The sequence below is a fragment of the Felis catus genome, chromosome E1, assembly GCF_018350175.1.
Source record: "Felis catus isolate Fca126 chromosome E1, F.catus_Fca126_mat1.0, whole genome shotgun sequence".
Taxonomy (NCBI): domain Eukaryota; kingdom Metazoa; phylum Chordata; class Mammalia; order Carnivora; family Felidae; genus Felis; species Felis catus.
Window position 1 is genome coordinate 39823122 of NC_058381.1, and position 24699 is coordinate 39847820.

The following is a 24699-nucleotide window of genomic DNA, read 5'->3' on the forward strand; positions in this document are numbered from 1 at the left end:
TGTCTGCAGGTCAGTTGGGTTTTGGTGGATTACGGCTGGTCTTGGCTCCAGCAGCGAGTTGGTTTGGGACTTCCTTCTGAATTAGAGTTGCCAGATTTAGCAAATAAAAATACAGGTGCCCGGTTAAAATTGGATTTCAGATAAACAAATATATCTTTAGTATAAGCATGTCTGAGTATGCATGGGGCATTCTTACATTAAAAATTTACTGTTATTTAACTGAAATTCTGATTTAATGAGGTGTCTTGTATTTTAATTGGCAACCCTATTTCTAATGGCAGAAGCACAAGGGAGCAATCCAGTCATGCAGGCATATTTAAAGTCTTTGCTTGGATCATGTCCTCTAACATCCCATTGGCCAAAGCAAGTTACATGGTGAATTCCAAGTCACAGGGTGCGAGAGTGGGAGAGGATACTTCTCCCAGAGGGGTGGGAAGGGGAAGAGAGTAAATATTAATGAAGAATGATCTAATCTTCCAGAGTTGTAAATAAATTATTTTAGTAATCTTTGTTGTGAAGCTTGGACAAAGATTGTAGAAAGCCAAATTAGATTATGGTTACTGCATTTCCATTCATTTGAGTAAATTTACTTCTCTTCCTCCTTCCCTTCCTGGTCAACCAGGAAATTTCATTGATTTAAAAAGAGACCTCCTTATCTACATATTTAATGCAATCCCTATCAAAATACCAGCAGCATTTTTCACAGAACTATAACAAACAATCTTAAAATTTGTATGTAACCACAAAAGACCCCAAATAGCCAAAGCAATCTTGAAAAAGCAAAGCAAAGCTGGAGACATCACAATTCTGGACTTCAAGTTATATTGCAAAGCTGTAATAATCAAAATGGCATGGTATTGGCACAAAAATCGACACATAGGTCAATAGGACAGAATAGAAAATCCAGAAGTAAACCCACAATGATATGGTCAATTAATCTTCAACAATGCACGAAAGAATATCCAATGGGGAAAAGACAGTCTGTTCAACAAACGGTGTTGGGAAAACTGGACAACAACATGGAAAAGAATGAAACTGAACTTTTTTCTTACACCATACATGAAAATAAATTCAGAATGGATTTAAAGACCTAAAAGTGAGACCTGGAATCAAAAATCATAGAAGAGAACACAGGCAGTAACTTCTTTGACATCGGCCATAGCAACTTCTTTCTAGAAATTTTCCTGAGACAAGAAAAACAAACAATTGAGACTACATCAAAATAAAAACCTTCTGCATAGCAAAGGAAACAATCAACAAAACTAAAAGGCAACCTACAGAATGGGAGAAGATATTTGCAAGTGACATATCTGATAAAGGGTTAGTATCCAAAATATATAAATACCTTATAAAACTCAACACACAAAAAGCAAATAACCCAATTAAAAAATGGGCAGAAGGCAAGAACAGACATTTCTCCAAAGAAGACATACAGATGGCCAACAGACATGAAAAAATGTTCATCACTTGCTATCAGGGAAATGCAAATCAAAACTATAATGAGATATCACCTCACACCTGCTGGAATGGCTGAAATCAACAACACAAGAAACAAATGGCATTGGTGAGGATGTGGGGAAAAAGGAACCCTCATGTACTATTAGTGGGAATGCAAACTGGTGCAGCCACTGTGGAAAACAGTGTAGAGGTTCCTCAAAAAGTTAAAAATAGAACTACCCTATGATCCATCAATCGCACTACAAAAACACTAATTCAAAGGGGTACATGCACCCCTACGTTTATAGCAGCATTATTTACAATAGCCAAGATGTAGAAGCAGCCCAAGTATCCACTGATCCAGCAATGGATAAAGAAGATGTAGTGTGTATATACAATGGAATATTATTAAGCCATAAAAAGAATGAAATCTTGCCATTTGCAATGATGTGGATGGAGCTAGAGAGTATTATGCTAAGTGAAATAAGTCAATCAGAGAAAGACAAAAACCGTACGATTTCACTCAGTATGTAGAATTTAAGAAACAAAACAGATGAACATAGGGAGGAAAGAAAAAGAGAGGCAAACCAGAAAACAGACTCTTAACTATAGAAGACAAACTGAGGGTTGCTGGAGGGGAGGTGGGAGGAGGATGGGTTAAATGGGTGATGGGTATTAAGCAGTGCACTTGTGATGAGCACTGGGTGATGTATGGAAGTGATTAATCACTAAATTCTACTCCTGAAACTAATATTACACTGTATGTTAAATAATTGGAATTGAAATAAAAACTTGAAGAAAAAAACGCTTCCCAATAATAAACCGGACATTAACTCTTTATTTATATACAGATTTCCAAAGAATATTTTCAACTTTTCTTCATAAATATTGCATTGTTTTATTAGACCTATTTTGAAACAGTTTATAATATTTGTAGCTCTTGTGAATGGAATCTTCATTTCTATTAAATTAGAATTACTAATGGACTCTTTGCAGGTTATAAAAATGTTATTGAGGGGCGCCTGGGTGGCGCAGTCGGTTAAGCGTCCGACTTCAGCCAGGTCACGATCTCGCGGTCCGTGAGTTCGAGCCCCGCGTCAGGCTCTGGGCTGATGGCTCAGAGCCTGGAGCCTGTTTCCGATTCTGTGTCTCCCTCTCTCTCTGCCCCTCCCCCGTTCATGCTCTGTCTCTCTCTGTCCCAAAAATAAATAAAAACGTTGAAAAAAATTAAAAAAAAATGTTATTGAGTTTTTTGTTTGTCAATACTCTATATAGTGACTTCCCTAAACTCTCTTTTTAACACAAGTTTGTAGGTTTTCTTGGATTTCCTATGTTAACAACAGTATTGTCTACAGGTATCAACAATTTTGTTTTTGTTTTTTTTTCTGTAATGCTTTTTCTCTTAATCAGATTGAATTGAGTAGGATCTCAAATACAACAGTGAATGATAGGAGTGGTATCAGTTATCCTCGTCTTATTTAGATTCTACTAGGAATACTTCTAAAATTTGTTAACTATTATGTTTTGCTATGAAGTTTTGATAAATAGCATTCATCAGGATAAAAATGTCCTCTTTTAGCCCTGTTTTGCTTAGAGTGTTTTAAATAGTAAATGGCTGTTGTGATGGTCAATTTTATGTGTCAACTTGACTGGGCCATAGTATGCTCAGACATTTGGACAAACATTCTGGGTGTGTCTGTGAAACTGTTTCTGGGTAAGATTAACCTTTGAATTAGTAGACTGAATAAAGCAGATGACCCTCTCCTGTGTGGGTGGACCTCACAGATCTGAATAGAAAAAAAGGCTGACTTCCCCTTCAACTTTGATTAAAAGAGAACTCCTCCTTCTGACTCCCTTGACATCAGTCTTCCTGACTTCAGAGTTGAACTGAAACATTGGCTCTTCTTGGGTCTTGAGTCTGCTGGCTTTTGAACTGGAATTTACATTATCAGCACTTCTGGGTCTCCAGCTTGTCAATTGCAGATTTTAGGACTTCTCAGATTCTGTAATCTGCAATTCTATATAATCTCAGATTCTATAATCCCTCCTCTCCCCCTCCTCTCTCTCTCTCTTATGTTTGTGTGTGCATGTGCGTATTTATGTATATAAACATGTGTCTATGTCTACATCAGTCTCCCACTGGTTCTGTTTCTCTGGAGAACCCTGACTAATATAGTTGTTATATATTACTGAATTATTTTCCCACAGATATTGATATAATCCTGAAGGTTTTTTTTGTTTGTTTTTGTTTTTTGGTTTTTTTTTTTTTTTAACCTTTAATGTACTAGTATCAACAAGCTTATTTAAATACTTTCTAATTTTGAAACATTCTTGAATGTCTAGGACAAACTAGTTAGTTTGATGTGTTATTCCTTTTATATATATTGCTAAATTTCACTTACTAATATTTACTGGCTTTTTGTATCTATGATCTTCAATAACATAGGCCTGTAATTTTTCCTTTATCACTTTGTTCTTGTCCGTGTCTGATGTTACTGTTATACTTAAAATGAATTGGGAACATTTTCCTTTCTTCTGTTCTCCCATCCAAGTACCAATGAGGACTGACTCTGCTTAGCTTCTGAGATGAGATGAGTTTGGGCACATTTAAGGTGGTATGGCTGTAGACCTTTTCTTCTGTTCTTTTTCCCAGTTTGAGTGGGAGAGAACTTTAAGGTTTAGTAAACTTACTTGTAAACCAACGTGGGTCTGGCATTTTTAATATCAATATATGTAGAGGATAGATTTTGGATCATAGGTATAGTTTCTTTAATGGTTATTGGCTTATTTATATTTTGTGTATCTTCTGGAATTAATATCTATTTTTCTAGACATAGTCAATTCAATCATAATTTTCAAACATATTGGTATAAACTTATGCATAATGTTCTTTTTAAAAACATTTTATGGGGCGTCTGGGTGGCGCAGTCAGTTAAGCGTCCGACTTCAGCCAGGTCACGATCTCACGGTCCGTGAGTTCGAGCCCCGCGTCAGGCTCTGGGCTGATGGCTCAGAGCCTGGAGCCTGTTTCCGATTCTGTGTCTCCCTCTCTCTCTGCCCCTCCCCCGTTCATGTTCTGTCTCTCTCTGTCCCAAAAATAAATAAACGTTGAAAAAAAAATAAAAACATTTTATTAGTGTTTATTATTTTTGAGAGAGAGAGAGAGAGATAGGGCATGAGCAGGGGGAGGGGCAGAAAGAGGGAGACAGAATCCAAAGCAGGCTCCAGGCTCGGAGCTGTAAGCACAGAGCCCAATGTGGGGCTTGAACTCACGATCTGTGAGATCATGACCTGAGCTGAAGTCGGACGCTTAACTGACTGAGCCACCCAGGGACCCCTAAACTTATACATAATGTTCTAATTGTTTTTAAAAGTTTCTACTCTCTTGGAAGCTGATTATTCTCCTTTTCAAGTATAATGTTATTTGCCAGTCTTTCAGACATTCTCCTTTTTCTCTCTCTCTTGGTCTTTGATCAGTTTTACCAGACTTCTTCTATTTCATTAGTTTTTTTGTCTTTGTTGTGTTTATATAATTAATTTTATTAAACATTTCATATTGTGTTTATGTAATTTTATTAAGCTTTTCATTTAAAAATATGTTATTAATGTTTAAATTTGTCATTCTTTCCACATTGGGTTTACTGATTGATGCGGGTTGTGGGATGGAGATGTAATAGAAGGTGAGAATTTCAATGTGTGATTCCAAAGCACGGCTTCAAGAAAGGGAACCCTGGGCATTGTTGGTGGGCATGTAAATTGGTGCAGTCTCTCTGGAAAACAGTATGGAGGGTTCTCAACAAATTAAAAATACAACTGCCATATGATCCAGCAATTCAACTTCTGGGTATTTATCCAAAGAAAATGAAGACATTAATTCAAAAAGATATATTCAATCCTATGTTCATTGCAGCATTATTTACAATAGCCAAGATACAGGGGTGCCTGGGTGACTCAGTCGGTTGAGTGTCTGACTTTGGCTCAGGTCATGATCTTGCGGTCTGTGAGTTCGAGCCCTGCGTTGGGGTCTGCGCTGACAACTCAGAGCCTGGAGCCTGCTTCAGATTCTGTGTCTCCCTCTCTTTCTGCCCCTTCCCCACTCATGCTTTGTCTCTCTCTGTCAAAAATAAATAAACATTAAAAAAATTAAAAAAAAATAGTCAAGATACAGAAACAACCTAAGTGTCCATCAGTGGATGAATGGGTAAAGAAGATGTGGTGTATATATACAATGTATATATAAATGTATATATAAATACAATTTTACCCAGCCATAAAAAAGAATGAAATCTTGCCATTTGCAACCACATGGATGGGTCTTGAGGGTATTAAGCTACGTGAAATGAGTCAAAAACAGATACTGAATGATTTCACTAATACGTAGAATATAAACAAATGAAAAACAAATGAACAAAACAAAACTCATAGATACAGAGAACAGATTGGTGGTTGCCAGAGGTGAGTGGGGTTAGGGGATGGGTGAACTGGGTGAAAGTGGTCGAGAGGTATAAACTTCTAGTTATAAAATAAATGTCAAGGGGGTATAATGTATAGGATGGTGACTATAGTCAATAATGTATCACACACCTTAAAGTTGCTAAGAGAGTAAATCTTAACATTTTTTGTTACAAGAAGAAAAATTTTGTACCTTTATACAGTGACAGATTGTAGCTAGACTTACTGTGGCAATCATTTCTTATAGTACACAAATATTGAATTATTGTGTACACCTGAAACTAATATGATGTTATATGCCAAGTATATCTCAATAAAAAAAACAAATTAAAATTTAAAAAATAAGAGCTAAAGACATGAATGAAATCTGCCCTAATTTAGGATATTAAGATGTATACATGTGCATATACATGTACACATGTGCTACTTTTGTTCTAATATTTTTAATGATCTATATTTCGTATATATAGCACTTATTCTCAAAGTGATTTCAACATGAGTGTTCTTCCTGTATCATCATGTAAAATATAGTTACCTAATACTAAGTAAAATGATCACGAAAACAATAAGGAACAATGCCAAAAAATTTTTATGTGTAGAAAAGTTTATTAGAAAGAGAAGCAACGAAACATAAAAAAAAATTTACTCTGTTAGAAAATCTATAACTGGATCCCTAGGTCTGAGGGTGTAACTGAACCCCAGGTCAGAGGGTGTCAAATCAGTACTGCACAAAGGTTGCAGATAATATTCACTTTATTAGGAAGGGTAATCTAGAGCCCTAAAATGATAAGGAAGAATGAGAAATTTAGAGGGGTGGGATTTTTTTTAGCTGATGGATCACATATTAATATCCATATTTGATGCCAATATTGAAAGGAAAAGATAGTCATGGAAGGAGCTTAACATGAACCAGAATGTGCTCGCAGAGCCAGTGGCACGTTGGTAGGTTCATTAGAATGGTGAGGCTCAACCTGTTGAATGATGTCAGTCAGATTCCATGTGTCCCACAACACCAAAGAGTCTATATCTGAGGGGGCAGAAGTGAGTGGAGATAGTGGTCACAGGGCAGGGGGCTCAGCAGCAAGAGGAGGCACAGCACATGGGGCGGGGGCAGGTGGAGATGACACAGGTGGGGCGATAGCAAGTGGTGTGGCAGGAGACCCGGCCACAGACTGGGCGCAGGCAGCAGGAGGGGCAGCAGGAGGGGCGGCAGCAGCTGGAGCCACAGCAGCTGGAGCCACAGCAGTTGGAACCACAGCAAGAGGGGCGGCAGCAGCTAGAAATGCAGCAGGAGGGGCGGCAGCAGCTGGAGCCACAGCAGCTGGAGCCACAGCAAGAGGGGCGGCAGCAGCTAGAGATGCAGCAGCTGGGCCTGCAGCAGCTGGAGCCACAGCAGCTGGAGCCACAGCAGCTGGGGCGGCAGCAGGCGGTCTGGCAGCAGGAGGGGCGGCAGCAGCTAGAGATGCAGCAGCTGGGCCTGCAGCAGCTGGAGCCACAGCAATTCGAGCCACAGCAGCTGGAACCCCCACAGCAGGGGCGGCAGCAGCTGGACACACAGCAGGTGGGCCGGCAGCAGGTGGTCCTGCAGCAGGTGGTCTGGCAGCAGGTGGGGCGGCAGCAAGGCTGGCAGCAGCTGGAGCCACAGCCCTGGTCAGAGCAGACAGAGCCACAACAGGAGCTGACCATGGTGTCAGAGGAAGGATTGGGGTTTCACTAGTAGGTATGAGTGGGTTTCCACAAGGGTGGTTTCTTGAGTTTGAATGTCTCCTTACCTCTGTCCCCTTTTATACCCTGCTGAGGGTTACTATGACCATGTGCAGGACTCTTCTTGTTGTTTATCCTAATAGAAAATCAGTTAGTTTTAGTAAATTAGATAATTATGTTTATCTGGTGAATATTCCCATATATAGAAAAGGGCTCCACTTCCTTCTCTTGTTGTATTGTGAGCTATCTGATTTGGTTAAAATCAAGTGAATCAGCTCCCATATGTCTTCCCTTGTCTGATGTGTCTTCCAAAGTAGACCTATCCCATGACATTGTTTCATTGAATGTCACAAGTGTTAATTCTTCATTTATGTATTTAACTCCAGGATAATATGTTGAGAATGGATATTATGGTGACTAAATCTGCTGTCAAAGAGGTTAACAACAAGTCATATGAAATGCTGGTAGGAAAATAACATGAAAGAGGCATCCGGGAGGGGGGACAGTCCCTAGTGTGCAGCGGGGAATACTGACTCGTTTGGATTTTATGGATAGTCATTGAGGTATAAAGGATCCTAACAACGTTTCTATCTCTTTTATCTTACTGAATCTATTCAATTGAAAGTTCTAATGCCGTGTTTCACTACTTACAAATAGTAAAAAATTCATTGGCATGAATGGGTCCTTTTAAAGATTATTAAATTATTATTGACATGTTCTTCAGAGACAGGGTATCATAAGGGTGTATTTTTCCCCTTATTTTGATGGTTAAGCATACTCAACAGAATACGTATAATTGAATATTTTCTTGTATTCTGAGATTTTTTATCTCTCAGAAATATGTTTGAGGTGTTTTTCTTGATACAAATGAGATCTCAGGGTTAAGCTTTAATCTGTGTCCTATTGGCACTTGAATAAGACAAACAAGACACATTATGTAGGGGTTTGGCAAGCATGTAGAACATTGTATGATAAATAAAAATTATGTATTTAAATTTGTACATGTGTGAAATATGAGATAATACTAATGGTTACTATTTTTGAGTGCCTACTATGTGTCAGGAATTTTCTGAGTCTTGTGTAATTGTTCTCTTGTTTATACTTCAGAAGGACTCTAGGAGGTGGACACAATTTTTCTTAATTCTTTAGACATGAAGTAATTGAGGTTTAGATAGAGTGATATCATACAGTCAGTAGGGAGTATGGTTCTCTTCTAGCATGTACAAAGAGGTATGAGGAATAATAATCCCATGTCATTTCTCATACTGTTTCATTTGTGTAAATGTGCTTTCTCCCTTGTCATTTCAGCAAACTTTTGCTCATACATAAATGTCTAGTCCAGATGCCAGCTCATCTCTAATATCTTTCTTGACATCTACCTCATTCACAACTAATCATTTATTCCCTTTTGTTCCAATATACTTGTGATCTAGGGTATCACACTCTATCATAATTGGTTTATATCTCTTTTCCCCGAATCCTTCTATATACCCCATGATGTCAGAGAATGTCTTATTCACATACATAAACATGGTGCCTAGCAGTTGCTCTCACTGAATGTTAGTTGCGTGAATGTGGGGTTATTTGAAAACATAGGGCATTTATTCGCCCTTTATCATGCTATAGATAATCTAGATGGATAGAGAAAAGAAAAAAGAGCATTCAGACAGTGGGGATCTGATTGAACAGGGGTTTATTTTTGACTGATGGACTAAATGACTTGTTTGGATGGTATGTATAGGAAGGTAAAGAAAAAGAATACTGCTACAATGAGGAGAATGTAAAGATATTCCTGAATTTCTACAAAGTAAGTAGATATTGTATCATCACACTATTGGAGAAAGGTGTGAGCAAATATCTAGGCTTTAAAAATATTATTTGGCAGTGAGTGGGTAGAGTGATGGGAAGCAGGAAGAAAGTTCAAGTGGTGGTTGCACGATAGGGATGAGAGATGAATGCCTGTCTAGGTTGGTGGCAGTGGGAGCAGTAAACAAGATGGTGATGCAATAACATTTCAAAGAGAGTCAACCAGGAGCACTTACAAAATGGGCAATAGAGGAGGGCACTTGTTAGGATGAGCACTGGGTGTTATATGTAAGTCAATTTGACAATAAAGTATATTAAAAAAATAAAATCTAAACAAACAAAAATGAGCAATAGAGGTAACAGGAGACTTCATTGTTAAAGAGGACTCATAATTTAATATTTTTTAATTAAGTTCTAATAGTGGAAAGATAATCATTTGTAAAAACAAGAAAATGTATTTTAAAATCTTACCAGAAACAAAGTCAAAAGACAAATGACTGAATGAGAAAAAAATACTTGTAATTTATACCAGAGTAAGTGACCTTACTATATGAAGTACTTGTAAAATTCGATTAGAGAAAAGGCAAAAACCTGATGGAAAAATAAGATGAAGATCTTTCTTTATCATAAAAAGATGTCCAGTCTCATGCTTAAGAATAGAAATGAAGTTATACAGGATGCCACTTCTCACCTGTGAGAGTGTCAAAAATTCAAACATTGACAACACTCTCAAGTATCTAGAGATTATGTGGAAATTGCCATGCTCATACGTTTTTTAGTAAGATTTGGCGATAATTAGTGGCATTATTCTTTGACTCAGTTATCCTAATTGTATAAATTATTCAAAACGTACTCTGGCAAAACTATGAAAAGATGTTAGGCAAGATTATTCATAGCAGTGCTATTTGTAAAAACAAAACAACAGCAATAAGAACTAGACACAACCTGGGTGTCCTTCCGTAGGTAGTGGTGATTAAGCTATGGTGTATCCCCATAATGGAGCACTGTTCAGCTGTATAAAGGAATAAGGGATATCTCTATGCTACTGTGAAGTAATCTGCAGGATATATTGTTGAGATGACAAAGTAGATGGAGAGAAGGGTCTGCAGTGTCTGTAGACACTACGATGTGTCTAAAAAAATAAGAGAACACATATAGAACATGTATTTGCTGGGGCTGCTGGGTGGCTCAGCCAGTTAAGCATCTGACTTTGGTTCAGGTCATGATTTCGTGGTTTGTGGGTTTCAGGCCCCGCATTGGGCTCTGTGCTGACAGTTCAGAGCCTAGAGCCTGCTTCAGATTCTGTGTCTCCCTTTCTCTGCCCCTCCCCTGCTTGTGCTCTATCTCTCAACAATAAATAAACATTAAAAAATTAAAAAAATAAAATTTATTTGCTTATATTACATTAATTTTTTAATATTAATGTGGTATGTATATATAATGGAATATTATTCAGCCATAAAAAGGGTTGAAATCTTGCCATTTGCAAGGACAAGGATGGAGGTAGAGAGTATTATGCTAAGCTAAATAAATCAGTCAGAGAAAGACAAATACCATATGATTTCACTCATATGTGGAACTTAAGAAACAAAACAAATAAGCAGAAGGAAAAAAAAGAGACAAGTCTAGAAACAGACTCTTAACTATAGAGAATAAACTGATAGTTACTAGAGGGGATGGAGGGAGGGAAGATAGGCAAAATAAGGAGTGCACTTGTGATGAGCACAGGGTGATGTATGGAATTGCTGAATTGTATATTGTGCACCTGAAATTAATATAACACTGTATGTTAACTAATTGGAATGAAAATAAAAACAAAAAATACTATTTAGGAAATTAAAAGGTAAGCCACACACTGGAGAAAATACTTAAAGCATATATCCCACAAAGGATTTGTATGTAGAACATATAAAGAACTCTTACTACTCAATGATAAGATAACCCAACAAAAAAATGGGCAAAATATTTGAATAGGCATTCACCAAAGAAAATATGTAGATGGAAAGTCAACCCATGAAAGGAGTAATCATTAAGAAGGTTCACATTAAAACTACAGTGAGAATACCGTACACACTCTAGAATGGTTGACATTAACAAGACTGACCTTACCAAGTTGTTGGTGATAGCATGAAGCCATTGGAATTCTCACACAAGGAAGGGATATAAAATGGCACAGTCACTTTGTAAAACAGTTTGACAGTTTTTCAAAGAGTTAAAGATACACCTACTATATGACCTTGCCGTTCCACCTCAAAGTACTTACCCGAGAGAAGTAAAATCATATGAACAAAGGGAAAATAAAAAGAGACAAACCAAAAAACAGACTCTTCATTATAGAGAACAGAAGGGAGGTGGATGGGGGGGATGGGTGAAATAGTGCAGGGATTAAGAGTATACTTATCTTGATGGAAACTGTTGAATCACTGTATTGTATACTTGAAACTAATATAACACTGCATATTAACTGCACTGGAATTAAAATTAAAAAAATAAAGTTAAAATGATATGTCCATTCAAAGGCTTGTTCACAAATGTTCATGGAGACTTTATTTTTTAAGATAAAAAAAATCTAGGAACAACCGAACTGTCCGTCCACAGGTGAATGGATAAACAAATGTGGTGTCTCCATACAAGGAAAGACCTCTCAGTCATAAAAAGAAATGAACTAGTGATACACATAACAAAATGAATTTCAATATAATTATGCTGTGTGAGAAGCCAGGCAAGATAGAGTACACAATGGTAGGATTCCACGAAACTCTAGAAAATGGAAACAAGCTTGTAGTGACATTGAATCTGTAGTTGTCTAGGGGTGGAGTATGGGAAGGAAATGCAGAGGGGGTGATAGATCTTCTTTATCTTGATGGTGGTGTTGATTACAGCAATATATATCAAAACATCAAATTGTACACTTAAATGCGATTTTAGTATGTCAGTTGGACCTTAATAAAGCTGAGAAGAAAAGAAAAAATAATGGAAGCATCAACCATAATTTAAGTTTATTTTTTGAGAGAGAGGGGTTGGGGTGGAGAGCAGAAGCAGGGGAGGAACAGAGAGAGAGGGAGAGAGAGAAAATCCCAAGCAGGCTCTGCACTGGCAGCACAGAGCCTGATGTGGGGCTCAAACTTACAAACTGTGAGATCATGACCTGAGCCAAAATCAAAAGTCAGACGCTTAACCGACTAAGCCACCCAGGCACCCCTCAACCATAATTTTTTTTAAGGTTGACTCAGAGAAGGTAGAGGAGATAAAGTGGGAGAACAGAGGATTGAAGCTAAATTTTTGGAATATACTCTTTCTATAGGTTTGACTTTGGATTCATGTCAATATTTTACATAATTTTAAAACAAAATTAAAAATTTTAAATCTCAAAATTATTAAAACATGGCAATAGCAAAGGACCCTAACTGTATATGCAGGCATAAAAAAACAATTATTCCAAGATCAAAAATAAATAAAACAACAGAAAAAGTCTTAAGTTTGATTTCAGTAACTATAGTGTTGGTAATGTTATTTTGAGACTGTTGGACAAACATAGAATAAAGAAAATGAGTAAATACATTGGTGTCACTAAGAACTGATACTTTTGCATAGAAGAAATGAGATTTATAAGTAAGATATATGAGTTTAAGTAAAAGCTCTGTAGTTCTCAGTAGAAACTAAAGACCTGGGTATCATTTAAATATATATTTTCTAGGGATTTAGGAGTAATGAACATCACATATTTCAATTTATGGTCTCAAATACTGTTTCTACCTAAAAGGAACTGGGGATCCTTGGAGAAATGACTGATTAGAAGTTGGGGGAAGGAAATACATAAACGAGTCTGCAATATCCTGTTATATGAAAAAGCAAGGAATTTTCAAAGACTGCTAGATTCATGTCAAAAGGACTTGGAGGCCAACTCAAAGTTGTTTATTTGAGCATCAATAGAGGGATATAAACTGGAATGGATTGATTCACCATCAAGTCGTTTGAAATCCATGAGTTCATATTAATGCAAATTTTAAAAAACAATAAAAAAACCCTCTTTGGTCACTCTTGGAGGATGGAAACTGGGAAATAAAGGGAAAGAATCAAGCATTTATTTTGCCTCTCCTGTCCAGACTATTCCTTAGGACTACCAAATGTTGACGAGGGAAGTTTATTTTTATGGAATTATCCCAGCTAATAAATGGCAGGCAGAGGAATAATAGAATTGCAGTATCATGATTTTGCTATGCCTAATGAATAATGGTCCTAGGCAATGATCATCAGTAGCTGCTTATATCAAAAAAAAAAAAAAAAAAGGAGACAACTGGACAATATGTGCCTCCTGATTGAAAAGCACACCACGATCTATGAAGCAGTTTTTGGGTCCTACAGATCTTTTGGGATATAAGTCTCCCATTAACAGGTTTGGCCATTGTCTGGGTGCGTTGTGTAACTTAACTGTAGTTATTGGTCTGTGACAAAATGAGGTGGGAGAAGGTAGTGAGAGGAGCTTGTGCTGTCTTCCAAGACTGAAATTTCTGCATCATCTTCAAGATGGAGGTGGCACTAAATGTCAGCAAGGAAATTGCTCCAAGCCGAGAGGGTTCAGGGAAATTTGGGGACTCAAGATCTTCAAATGCATCAATCCAGATGTCCCCATCTCATATCTCAGGGTCCCCATCTCTCCCAATTAGGGCCCTGACCCTGCCATGGCAGTACTGCCTAGACTGAGTGAACAACCACCTCTGGAGCTCTGCTTTTTCTGTGGTGATGTCCTAGCCTTGGTCTTCAGCTTTATCTGCCCTCTAACTGCAGGAGATGAGAGTCAGTCTCTGTGCTGCCAATGAAACTTCTGGCTTTTACATCTGTCCTTTAATCTCTGATTTATCACCCTCCGCCTTTCATTATGTTTTCCCAAATTGTCAGTTGCTCCCAGCTACATTCAACTTCACTCTCCTTATAATTACTATTAACTGCTTTCAGAGATATATAATATGGAAAAGATGTCCCAGGGAGCATTAATTGCCTACAGGTTTTCCAAAAAGGTTTTTCTCTGATGTTTATCCAAGAATTCCCAAGAATATGTCTTATCTAAGAACTGAAGAGATCTGTCAGTGAAACTGAAGCTGTGACTTTGTAAGATTGTAAGACTGACAAAGCCATGTTGTATGTCTTACATGTGTATGTACCGTATGGTTGTCCAGAGAGCATAGAACATCTTAAAGAAGAGTACCGTCACACTGATTTTTCATATAGGAAAGAGGTGATTTATTTTGGCATAGAGTTATAACATAGGAAAATTGGGGGAATAAGAATTATAAAAGAGAATCCCTTGGACAATTAAATCCTTTGGACAATAAAAATCTGTAATGTAGAAATACTGAAATCAGACTTCAGCTCCCTGAGCTTGATGAGCTGGTGCCCAAAAGTTAAGGATATTTTAGGGAGAAGTGGTCACTACAATTGGTGTGTTGTAAGAAAATTCACACTTGGATGAAAGGGTGAGGTCCAGAAGCGGAATTTGGACTGAGGTTAGAATATGCTCACAGAGTCAGTGGGATGGTGGTAGGCCCATTGGAATAATGAGACCCAACTCAGTTGAGCAACATCAGCCCCATCCCATGTGTCCTGATGGTCAGCAGAAAAGGAGGGGCTACATCTGTGGGGCAGAGGTAGGCGGAGATGGTGGTCACCGAGAAGGGGGCTCAGCAGCAAGAGGAGGCACAGCACATGGGGCGGGGGCAGGTGGAGATGACACAGGTGGGGCGATAGCAAGTGGTGTGGCAGGAGACCCGGCCACAGACTGGGCGCAGGCAGCAGGAGGGGCAGCAGGAGGGGCGGCAGCAGCTGGAGCCACAGCAGCTGGAGCCACAGCAGTTGGAACCACAGCAAGAGGGGCGGCAGCAGCTAGAAATGCAGCAGGAGGGGCGGCAGCAGCTGGAGCCACAGCAGCTGGAGCCACAGCAGGAGGGGCGGCAGCAGGTGGTCTGGCAGCAGGAGGGGCGGCAGCAGCTAGAGATGCAGCAGCTGGGCCTGCAGCAGCTGGAGCCACAGCAGCTGGAGCCACAGCAGGAGGGGCGGCAGCAGCTAGAGATGCAGCAGCTGGGCCTGCAGCAGCTGGAGCCACAGCAGGAGGGGCGGCAGCAGCTGGACACACAGCAGGTGGGCCGGCAGCAGGTGGTCCTGCAGCAGGTGGTCTGGCAGCAGGTGGGGCGGCAGCAAGGCTGGCAGCAGCTGGAGCCACAGCCCTGGTCAGAGCAGACAGAGCCACAACAGGAGCTGACCATGGTGTCAGAGGAAGGATTGGGGTTTCACCAGTAGGTATGAGTGGGTTTCCACAAGGGTGGTTTCTTGAGTTTGAATATCTCCTTACCTCTGTCCCCTTTTATACCCTGCTGAGTAGCTGACATTACCATGAGCAACACTCTTGTTTTTCCTACCAGGAAATCAATTAGTATTACTAAGTTAATAATTATGTTTATCAGGTTAAATATGCTGATATCTAAGAAAAACATCATTTCTCTTTTTCTGCAGTGTTGTGATTCATTGAATCTTGTTAAGCTACATGAAACCACTTTTGCATTTTTTTCCTAATGTGTCTTCGAAGTTGCAACTTTCATAATGATATTCTGTTACTGAGTTTTTCCGTGTCCTGTTTTCATGTGCGACTCCACAGTCATATTTTGTTTTATTATTTTAATTCCAGTATAGTTAACATATTAGTTTCAGTTGTACAATATAGTGATTTAGCAGTTCTGTACATCACCCAGCGCTCATCACAAGTGCACTCTTAATCGCCATGGCCTGTTTCACCCAATGATGAGATTTTCCTCCTATTTCCTTACCAGTACTCCACCTGACAGTGGCATGCATTTTTTTCACTTTGACAAAAAGAAAAAAAAAGATGGGGTGGGGAGGGGAGAGACTTGACGTTGTGATAGCTATCTTCAAAATGTGCTCATGGATTTAATTCTTTTTTTCCCATGTCTTATTTTGAGGATGGCTATCACAATGCCAAGTCTGTCTCTCTGTCTGTCCTGTCTTTCTCTCTCTCTCTCTCTCTCTCTCTCTTTGGTCAAAGTGGGAAAATGCATGCCATTGTCAGGTGGAGTACTGATAAGGAAATAGGAGGAAAGACTCATCACTGAGGATGCTTATGTACAATGGATGGGGAGGGCTGGACTGTGTTTCCTGGTTGATTGGAGAGTCCGGGTGTCACAAAAGACATTCCAATCTCATGTGATGATTCTACCTCAAGACTAAGCTTTCACCCATTCCTTTTTGATGAAAACCATTTTCAGAAATGAACTTTTTCCTTCAGGAATCTTCTCCACATATGCTAAAAGTGAGGGGGTTTGAGCTATCTTTTGATTGGCCAACATATGCAATGGATTCTGCATTACATTGGAGTTTTTATTTAAAGCATCTTTTTCTTGTGCTCTTTCAATAATTCAAATTCAAGTCTTTCTGCTTAAAGAGGATATAAACAGATAAGACTTGTTTGTCCTGCAGGCATTTAAATACGCTATATTGAAAGGCAAGATTTTGGCACATACTCAAAGCATCAAAGAAATTAGTGTCCAAAACAATCATTATGTATTTAGGATTCACGTACTTACAGTGAAAAATGAGATACTACAGGGAGATACTATTTGTGAGTGTTTGCTGTGTGCCAGATGGTCTGCTGAATGCTTTGTAATTATTATGTTGATTTTTCTTCTCCAAGAACCCACGAGGCACTCATCATTCTCTAAGAGTTCACATAGACTTGTGTTAAGGTTATTAAGTTACCGTGTAAACAATACTAATTCCATACCTTTGATTGTGCTGTTACACCTCCTTAGAAGTTCATTCTCCCCTGTCAACTCAGCAATTTCTTGTTCTTGAAGTTCCAGCCCAGATGGCTCCTCCTCTCTTATGTTTGCTTTGACATTTTTTTTTAAACTTCATCTGCTCCTCTTTTATGCTTGCTATCACATTGTGGAACCCTCAAACTTCGCACATCTACTATAACCTGAATGTGATTCTCTGTCTCCAGCTGGATGGTAAACACCTGAGGTGGACACTTGAACCGTAGGTTTCTTTTCATCATGCATGGAACAGAGCACATCATCAGTGGCTTAAAAAAAACATCTCTAGGAATCACTTTTTAAATTTAAATGTTTTGCAATTCTGTAAAGTATTTATGGTACCAAAATAAATTCTACAAAGTGAGGCATGTTTAAGGAAGTCCTGCTATTTGTTTCTATTCCCCCCCCCCCTTAGAGAATCATTTTTATAATCTAAGGTTTTCCCTCTCATTGCTATTTTAAATGCAAGTGTGTTTGCATTTGCATAGTTGTATCTCCTTTGTTTCTTTTTTTCCTTTTTTTAATGTTTATTTTTGAGACAGAGGGAGACAGAGCATGAACGGGGAAGGGGGCAGAGAGAGAGAGAGGGAGACACAGAATCTGAAGTAGGCTCCAGGCTCTGAGCTGTCAGCACAGAGCCTGATGCGGGGCTCGAACCCACGAACCGTGAGATCATGACCTGAGCCGAAGTTGGACGCTTATTAACCAACTGAGCCACCCAGGTGCCCCGAATCTCCTTTGTTTCTTAAACGATTGTACACTGATAGGCTTAGCTCCAACTTGCTTTTGCTTCACTTAACAACTTATCTCAGATTATTTCAGACTAGTAGGTACGTTCTGATGGTCTTCATTTCATTTTCAGCCACAAAGTATCCTATTCTGTTGCCATAATAAGATTTATTTAGCCAGTCCCTTATTGATGGGCATGTGGGTTGTTTTCAGGCTTTCGCTGTTAAAATAATACTGTGCACTTGAAAACAGGAAGTGTCTTTTTTATCTTGGGGGTTGTGAATTTGATGCATATCTGCAAGATCTACCTTATTAATTACCTATAGTTATTTTCACATTCTGATTGATTTTTCTTCACGTGTTCTCTCTTTAAGTGCACAGTGTGTTAGTCTTTGATGATTGGACTGTGTCTTTTTTACTCTGGCATTGCCTTCTGTTTCTGAAATTTAGCTTTGTAGTTATATTTTCATTGTAGCCTTTACCATAGTAAAGTTATCCCATTTTGTCTCCTCTAATGCTTTTTGGTATAAATCTAATTTGTTTGGTATTAAAATTGCAGCTTTTATATCTTCATTTTTCAAAATTGCTTTAGAAATTCTAGGTTCTTTATGTTTCCACATAAATTTTAAAAATCAGCTTCTAAGCATCTATTAACAAGTCTCCTGAAATTTTGATTGGTATTGCAGTGAAATTTTGGATCGACTGCAGGAGAATGAACATTTTTTCCCCTTTTCAGCTGTGCTTAATATATATTTAATTCATCCATTGACTTGTTAATTTCAATGATGCTGTCTTTCATTTATTTTTTATAATTAAAAAATTCATTTTATTCAATTATTTATTTATTTAAATTCAAGTTTGATAACATACAGTGTAGTATTGGTTTCAGGAGGAGAACCCAGTGATTCATCACTTATGTAACATTTAGTGCTCATCACAACAAGTGCCCTCCCAACAGATGCTCATGACCCATTTAGCCCATCCCCCAACCCACCTCCTCTCCAACAACCCTGTTTGTTCTCTGTCTTTAGTAACAAAAGCATGGAAGAGCTCTTCCCACAGCTGCATAACTTTACAAAGAGAAATTAGAGAAGGTCTAGATAAATGGAGATATATGTCACATCCCTGGATTGGAAGGAGGAACCTCCTTCCAGAACTCTTCCATATTTTTGTTACTTTTTTGTCTCAGCATCTTATGTTGTTGATACTTTTGAAAACTGAATTGTTCTTATTTAATTTTAATTCCATAATCATTGATAGTATATAATATACAATTAATAAGAAATAAAATTACCATCTTTTTTTAATGTTTAGTTTTTGAGAGAGAGAGACAGAGTGTGGGTGGGGGAGGGACAGAGAGAGAGAGGGAGACACAGAATCCAAAGCAGGCTCCAAGCTCCAAGCTGTCAGCACAGAGCCCGATGCGGGGCTTGAACTCACGAACTGTGAGATCATGAGCTGAGCCGAAATCAGATGCTTAACCTACTGAGCCGTGCAGGCACCCCAAAATAAAATTATTTTTTAATGTTTATTTATTTTTGCAAGAGAGAGAATGTGTGTGCAAGTGGGGTAGGGGCAGAAAGAGAGGGAGAGAAGGAGAGAGAATCACAAGCAGGCCCTATGCTGTTATCACAGAGCCTGATATGGGGCTCAGTATCACAAACTGTGAGATCATGACCTGAACCCAAATCAAGAGGTGGACACTTAGCCAACTGAGTCACCCAGGCACCCCTAAAATAAAGTTAATTTATACTGATAGAAATCTTATGTCCTCATCAAATTTACTTGCTAGTTTCAGGAGTTGTTGTAGTATGGGAGCCCAACCTCCTGTCAGTTCCCACCCCAAGTGAGTAACTGATGATCAGCTCCATTCTGTTCCTCACCCGTGAACCTGTCCCTCTATCTTCCTCTCCTAACTGGGCGGCTTTAGTGTGGCTCTAGGTTTGAAGGGTGGGGTACATTATTAGTAAAACTGTCCTTTTGGGAATCATGTTCCCATTTGTATTACAAATATTTTCATCTAAAGAGGGGCTTCGAAGCCCAGTCTTATTTGTAAAAATAAAAGTACAGAGAAAAGATACTGTGTAGAAACCTGAGCGGGCAATGTATAGGAAAACATTTAAAAGTAAATACATCAACTTTATTAGAATATCTGCTCCATTACTATAGAGAGCTTTCTGTGTGTTGGTCTCTGACATTACTCTAGTATCTTTTTTAAAAAAATATATTTTTATTTATTTTTGAGAGAAAGATGGAGGAGCAGAAAGAGGGAGTGACAGAGTTTCTGAAGCAGGCTCTGCACTGACAACAGAGAGCCTGATGGAGGACTTGAACTCACAAACCATGAGATCATGACCTGAGTTGAAATTGGACACTTAACCGACTGAGCCACCCAGGCGCCCCTCTAGTATCTTTAGCAGTGCCTCCCATGTAATAAATGCTTGATAAATACTATTTGGATGAGTGAATGAAGAAATTGGCATTTGGAAGGGTCAGGGAAAGCAGACCCACTTTTCAGTGAAAGCACTGGGCCCCTGTTTCTCCATGGAAGCAACTGACAGGAACTCAGGAATACCCTCTTATGTGGTCATACAGTCTGTAATTCGCCGCAGTTTTCACCAAACACATCATCTTATCAAGGGCGTGCTTTACTCATCTAAGTTACCTGCCTGTCCCTTGAATGCATGAGGATCTGAAATTTGTCTATCAATACAAAAATGAGAAATGGCTGAGGTCCTCTTGCAAATCGAGTCAAAGTCAGTGTGCATTTGATTAGCTGCATGGATGACACTAGTGTCATCGAGTAAAAGTCTGCATACAAACTTGCATACTGTGCCAAACAACATGTTGCACAGCTACAGTGACTGGTGTGATTCATGAAATGTGTATTGTGTTCTTTTCACTTTTACGTACTTAACAGTCCTCCAAATTTCTGGTTTTCATGTTGTTATTTTCCTAGGACAGGTTCATAGTTAGGTGATTTGCTTAGGAAATAAGGAAGCATGTAAGAAAGAATCAGGGAGTGAATAATGGAACCTGACTTTTACTGAGAGGTGTCAGGACCATGTTGTGTATCCTGCAGGTAGGTGTAGGTCAAATACACTTGCCTACGAGCTGAAGACAAAATCTGGAAGGAGCATCAATCACACTGAATTGTTAATGCAGGGAAGTATAACTTTATTTTGGTACAGAAATATATAAGGTTACAGAGAAGGCCCAGAAAAGGGAAGTTATGAGAATGTCACCAATTGTCAAACTGAAGGATAAAATCTGTTATTGCATAAGTGCTCTGGGCCATATCCATCTTCTTCAACAGCATGACGTGGTTCTTCAGTAGAATCAAGGCCCAAATCAGTTGAGCAACATCATTTCTACTTCATGTGTCCTAGCAGCAGAAAAGGAGGGGCTACATCTGTGGGGCAGAGGTAGGCGGAGATGGTGGTCACCGAGAAGGGGGCTCAGCAGCAAGAGGAGGCACAGCACATGGGGCGGGGGCAGGTGGAGATGACACAGGTGGGGCGATAGCAAGTGGTGTGGCAGGAGACCCGGCCACAGACTGGGCGCAGGCAGCAGGAGGGGCAGCAGGAGGGGCGGCAGCAGCTGGAGCCACAGCAGCTGGAGCCACAGCAGTTGGAACCACAGCAAGAGGGGCGGCAGCAGCTAGAAATGCAGCAGGAGGGGCGGCAGCAGCTGGAGCCACAGCAGCTGGAGCCACAGCAGCTGGGGCGGCAGCAGGTGGTCTGGCAGCAAGAGGGGCGGCAGCAGCTAGAGATGCAGCAGCTGGGCCTGCAGCAGCTGGAGCCACAGCAGCTGGAGCCACAGCAGGAGGGGCGGCAGCAGCTGGACACACAGCAGGTGGGGCGGCAGCAGGTGGTCCTGCAGCAGGTGGTCTGGCAGCAGGTGGGGTGGCAGCAAGGCTGGCAGCAGCTGGAGCCACAGCCCTGGTCAGAGCAGACAGAGCCACAACAGGAGTTGACCATGGTGTCAGAGGGTGGAGGTTCTGGGTGGGTTTCCAAGAGAGTGAGGATCTCGAGTTTGGGAGTCTCCTTGCCACATGGCCCCTTTTATACCCCCCTGAGGTACTTCTGTGGTTAGGAAAAGACTATTTCCTTCTTATTGTTTATATGACTGCAAATGCAATTAGTAAATTAGATCATTATATTTTTCTAGGAAAAACTCCCAATATGTAGAAATTAGCTCTTTCCCTTTTCTCAAGTTCCTGAGTTCTCATGTGAATCACTTCTTATTTCTTCCTTTGTTTGCAGTGTCACAAGACTTTAATTTCTGGGTATCATGTGACACAGGTGGGTCCCTATGTCTTCTCTGTTACTCACCTTGACATGATTGTGGGAGAGCTTCTGAAGGAGTATGATCTCTAGTGGAAAATTAATGTTTCAGTAGATGGAATGCTGGTAGCAAAAAAAGGGAAGTGAGCTTCTCTTTGAGTGTAAGAAATGAGGAAGCTTTTGATTTGTCGTGTTTATTGTGGGTGGTCATCGGGTTAACGAAATTCCTACAGGATTCCAGGCTGTGTTCTCATCACTCTGATGTTCTGTGAAACAGTTAGCAGCAACTCCAGGCTTTTAAATAGCAAAGAGTCATGTGAGGTTGATCAGAGTTGATCAGAAATGTCCTCTGGGCTGATAGTTTTTGATCTGTTGACAGCATAGCCCACCATTTTCTCCAAGGGGCTCGAAACCTTTTCCCCAAGTCTTCCCACTGGTTGAATGAGTCCTCTGGTCATGCCCATCGAGCTGAGCCATGGGCTGCCGCTCTATATCCACCCCTCTCCCCATATGAGCTGTGGCAAGACCAACATTGGTAAGACGTGAAAAGGAAACAATCTTTGGAAGGAGTGCAGGAGAAGTTGAAATGTTGCTTAGCATTGTCTTGGATAGGGAAGAAGTGGAGAGTTAAAAATCAAAGAAAAGAGGCGCCTGAGTAGCTCAGTCCGTTACGCGGCCGACTTTGGCTCAGGTCATGATCTCGCGGTCCGTGAGTTTGAGCCCCGTGTCGGGCTCTGTGCTGACTGCTCAGAGCCTGGAGCCTGGTTCAGATTCTGTGTCTCCCTCTTTGTCTGACCCTCCCCTGTTCATGCTCTCTCTGTCTCAAAAATAAATAAACGTTAAAAAAAATAAAAAAATAAATAAAAGAAAAAACAAAATAGTCTCTGCAGAAAGGTTTTTTATATTTTGCATCTTTTATATTTTAATGTTTATTTATTTTTGAGACAGAGAGACAGAGCATGAACGGGGGAGGGTCAGAGAGAGGGAGACACAGAATTTGAAACAGGCTCCAGGCTCTAAGCTGTCAGCACAGAGCCCGACGCGGGGCTCGAACTCACGGACCGCGAGATCATGACCTGAGCTGAAGTCGGACGCTTAACCGACTGAGCCACCCAGGCACCCCTACATCTTTTATATTTTAAAATTTCATTTAAACATTTTGAGTATCTCTTTTTTTTTTCCCACGTGTATTCCTCCCACCTTTCTTCTCAGTTTACAGGTTCCCTCCTTGAAGGCAGCCAGAGTTTCCAGCTTTTTTTGTTGCTTAACACATAAGAAACAAATAAGAAGACTTACCCATTTCTTTCATTTACACAAATGGTAGCCTATCAGTCGTGGTCATCCTCCTTGGCGGTTTTCACATGAAGCATTCAGATAACGTATACACTGCTTGCCATTCTTTTTCTTTTACAGTAGCATCGTATTCTGATTATGAAGGTACTGTAATGTATTGAGTCAGTCTCCCACTGTTGGATATTTACTTTGCTTTTAGTCTTTTGAGATTACTTACAATGCTACAACGAATAAGCCTGATTATACATGATTTCACATGTGTGAGTGTTTTCTATAGAATAAACTCTTCTGGAAATAGAATAGCTGGATCAGAGTATACATTTGTTTATAATGTTTGTTAGATAATGACAACTTCAACTTCCTTAGGGATTATACCAGTGTACCCATCTACCAGCAATGTGTGAATGTTTGGCTTTCCCTATTTTTATTAATGCAGTGATACACAGGACCTACAAGTACATAGATACATGTACAGAGATGTGTAGTTATGCATGTAGACACCTATCTATCTATCTATCTATCTATCTATCTATCTATCTATCTATCTTATCTGTCATCAGTCTTGGTCAATATGAGATATGTAGGTGATTTTTTTTTCTTTCTCAAATTTTTATTTAAATTCTAGTTAGTTAACATATAATGTAATATTGGTTTCAGGAGTAGAATTTAGTGATTCATCACTTACATATGACGCCCAGTGCTCATCGCAACAAGTGCCCTCCTTAATACCCATCACTTATTCAGCCCATCCTCCACCCAGCCCCCTCTATATGTGATTTTAATTTGCACTTTTCTTATTGTAAGTGAGATTGAGCAGCTCTTCAGATGTTTAAGGCTATTGGTATTGCCTTTTCTGTAAGGAAAAATTACAGAAATTATATAGAAAAAATTATAGAAATTTTCTATATTGTCTGTAATTCATGTTTTTCTACTGGGTTTAGCCTTTATACATTGATTTTTACAGGAACTCTTTGTATATTATAAAAATTAACCTTTGTATGTGATGTGAATTTCAAATATTTTTCCTAGTTTGTCTTTTTTCTTTGACTTTGCTTATGTGGTTTTTGCCATACAGACATTTACTTCTGATATAGTCAAATTTATTAATCTTTTATACTTTTATACTTAATCTTTTACACTTCTGGGTTGGTGTCATACTTTGAAAGTCC

General features: G+C 39.5%; 1 protein-coding gene across 2 annotated transcripts; it reads right to left on the minus strand.

Moving 5' to 3' along the window:
* Positions 1-6940: 6940 nt before the first annotated feature.
* LOC105261176 (keratin-associated protein 4-6-like) lies at positions 6941-21975 on the minus strand. Of its 2 annotated transcripts, none has more exons than XM_045044462.1 (3): positions 21893-21975; positions 15429-15620; positions 6941-7389 (listed from the first exon to the last, which is right to left on the minus strand). In XM_045044462.1, the coding sequence occupies exons 1-3, from the start codon at positions 21929-21931 to the stop codon at positions 6964-6966; spliced, it is 657 nt and encodes a 218-aa protein (XP_044900397.1). In that variant the 5' UTR covers positions 21932-21975; the 3' UTR covers positions 6941-6963. The 2 variants fall into 2 exon arrangements, with proteins under 2 accessions (XP_044900397.1, XP_044900398.1); XM_045044463.1 differs by having other exon boundaries at positions 15429-15656; positions 21929-21971.
* Between the last annotated feature and the right edge of the window lie 2724 nt (positions 21976-24699).

What these genes read in the sequence shown, in the direction of transcription:
- LOC105261176 (XM_045044462.1), bottom strand. Translation starts at nt 21,931, where the DNA reads ATGGTCAACTCCTGTTGTGGCTCTGTCTGCTCTGACCAG. An exon ending in GCTCTGTCTGCTCTGACCAG is followed by an intron (nt 15,621 to 21,892) that starts GGCTGTGGCTCC and finishes TGCTCTGACCAG; the next exon opens with GGCTGTGGCTCCAGCTGCTG. An exon ending in CCTCCTGCTGTGGCTCCAGC is followed by an intron (nt 7,390 to 15,428) that starts TGCTGTGGCTCC and finishes TGTGGCTCGAAT; the next exon opens with TGCTGTGGCTCCAGCTGCTG.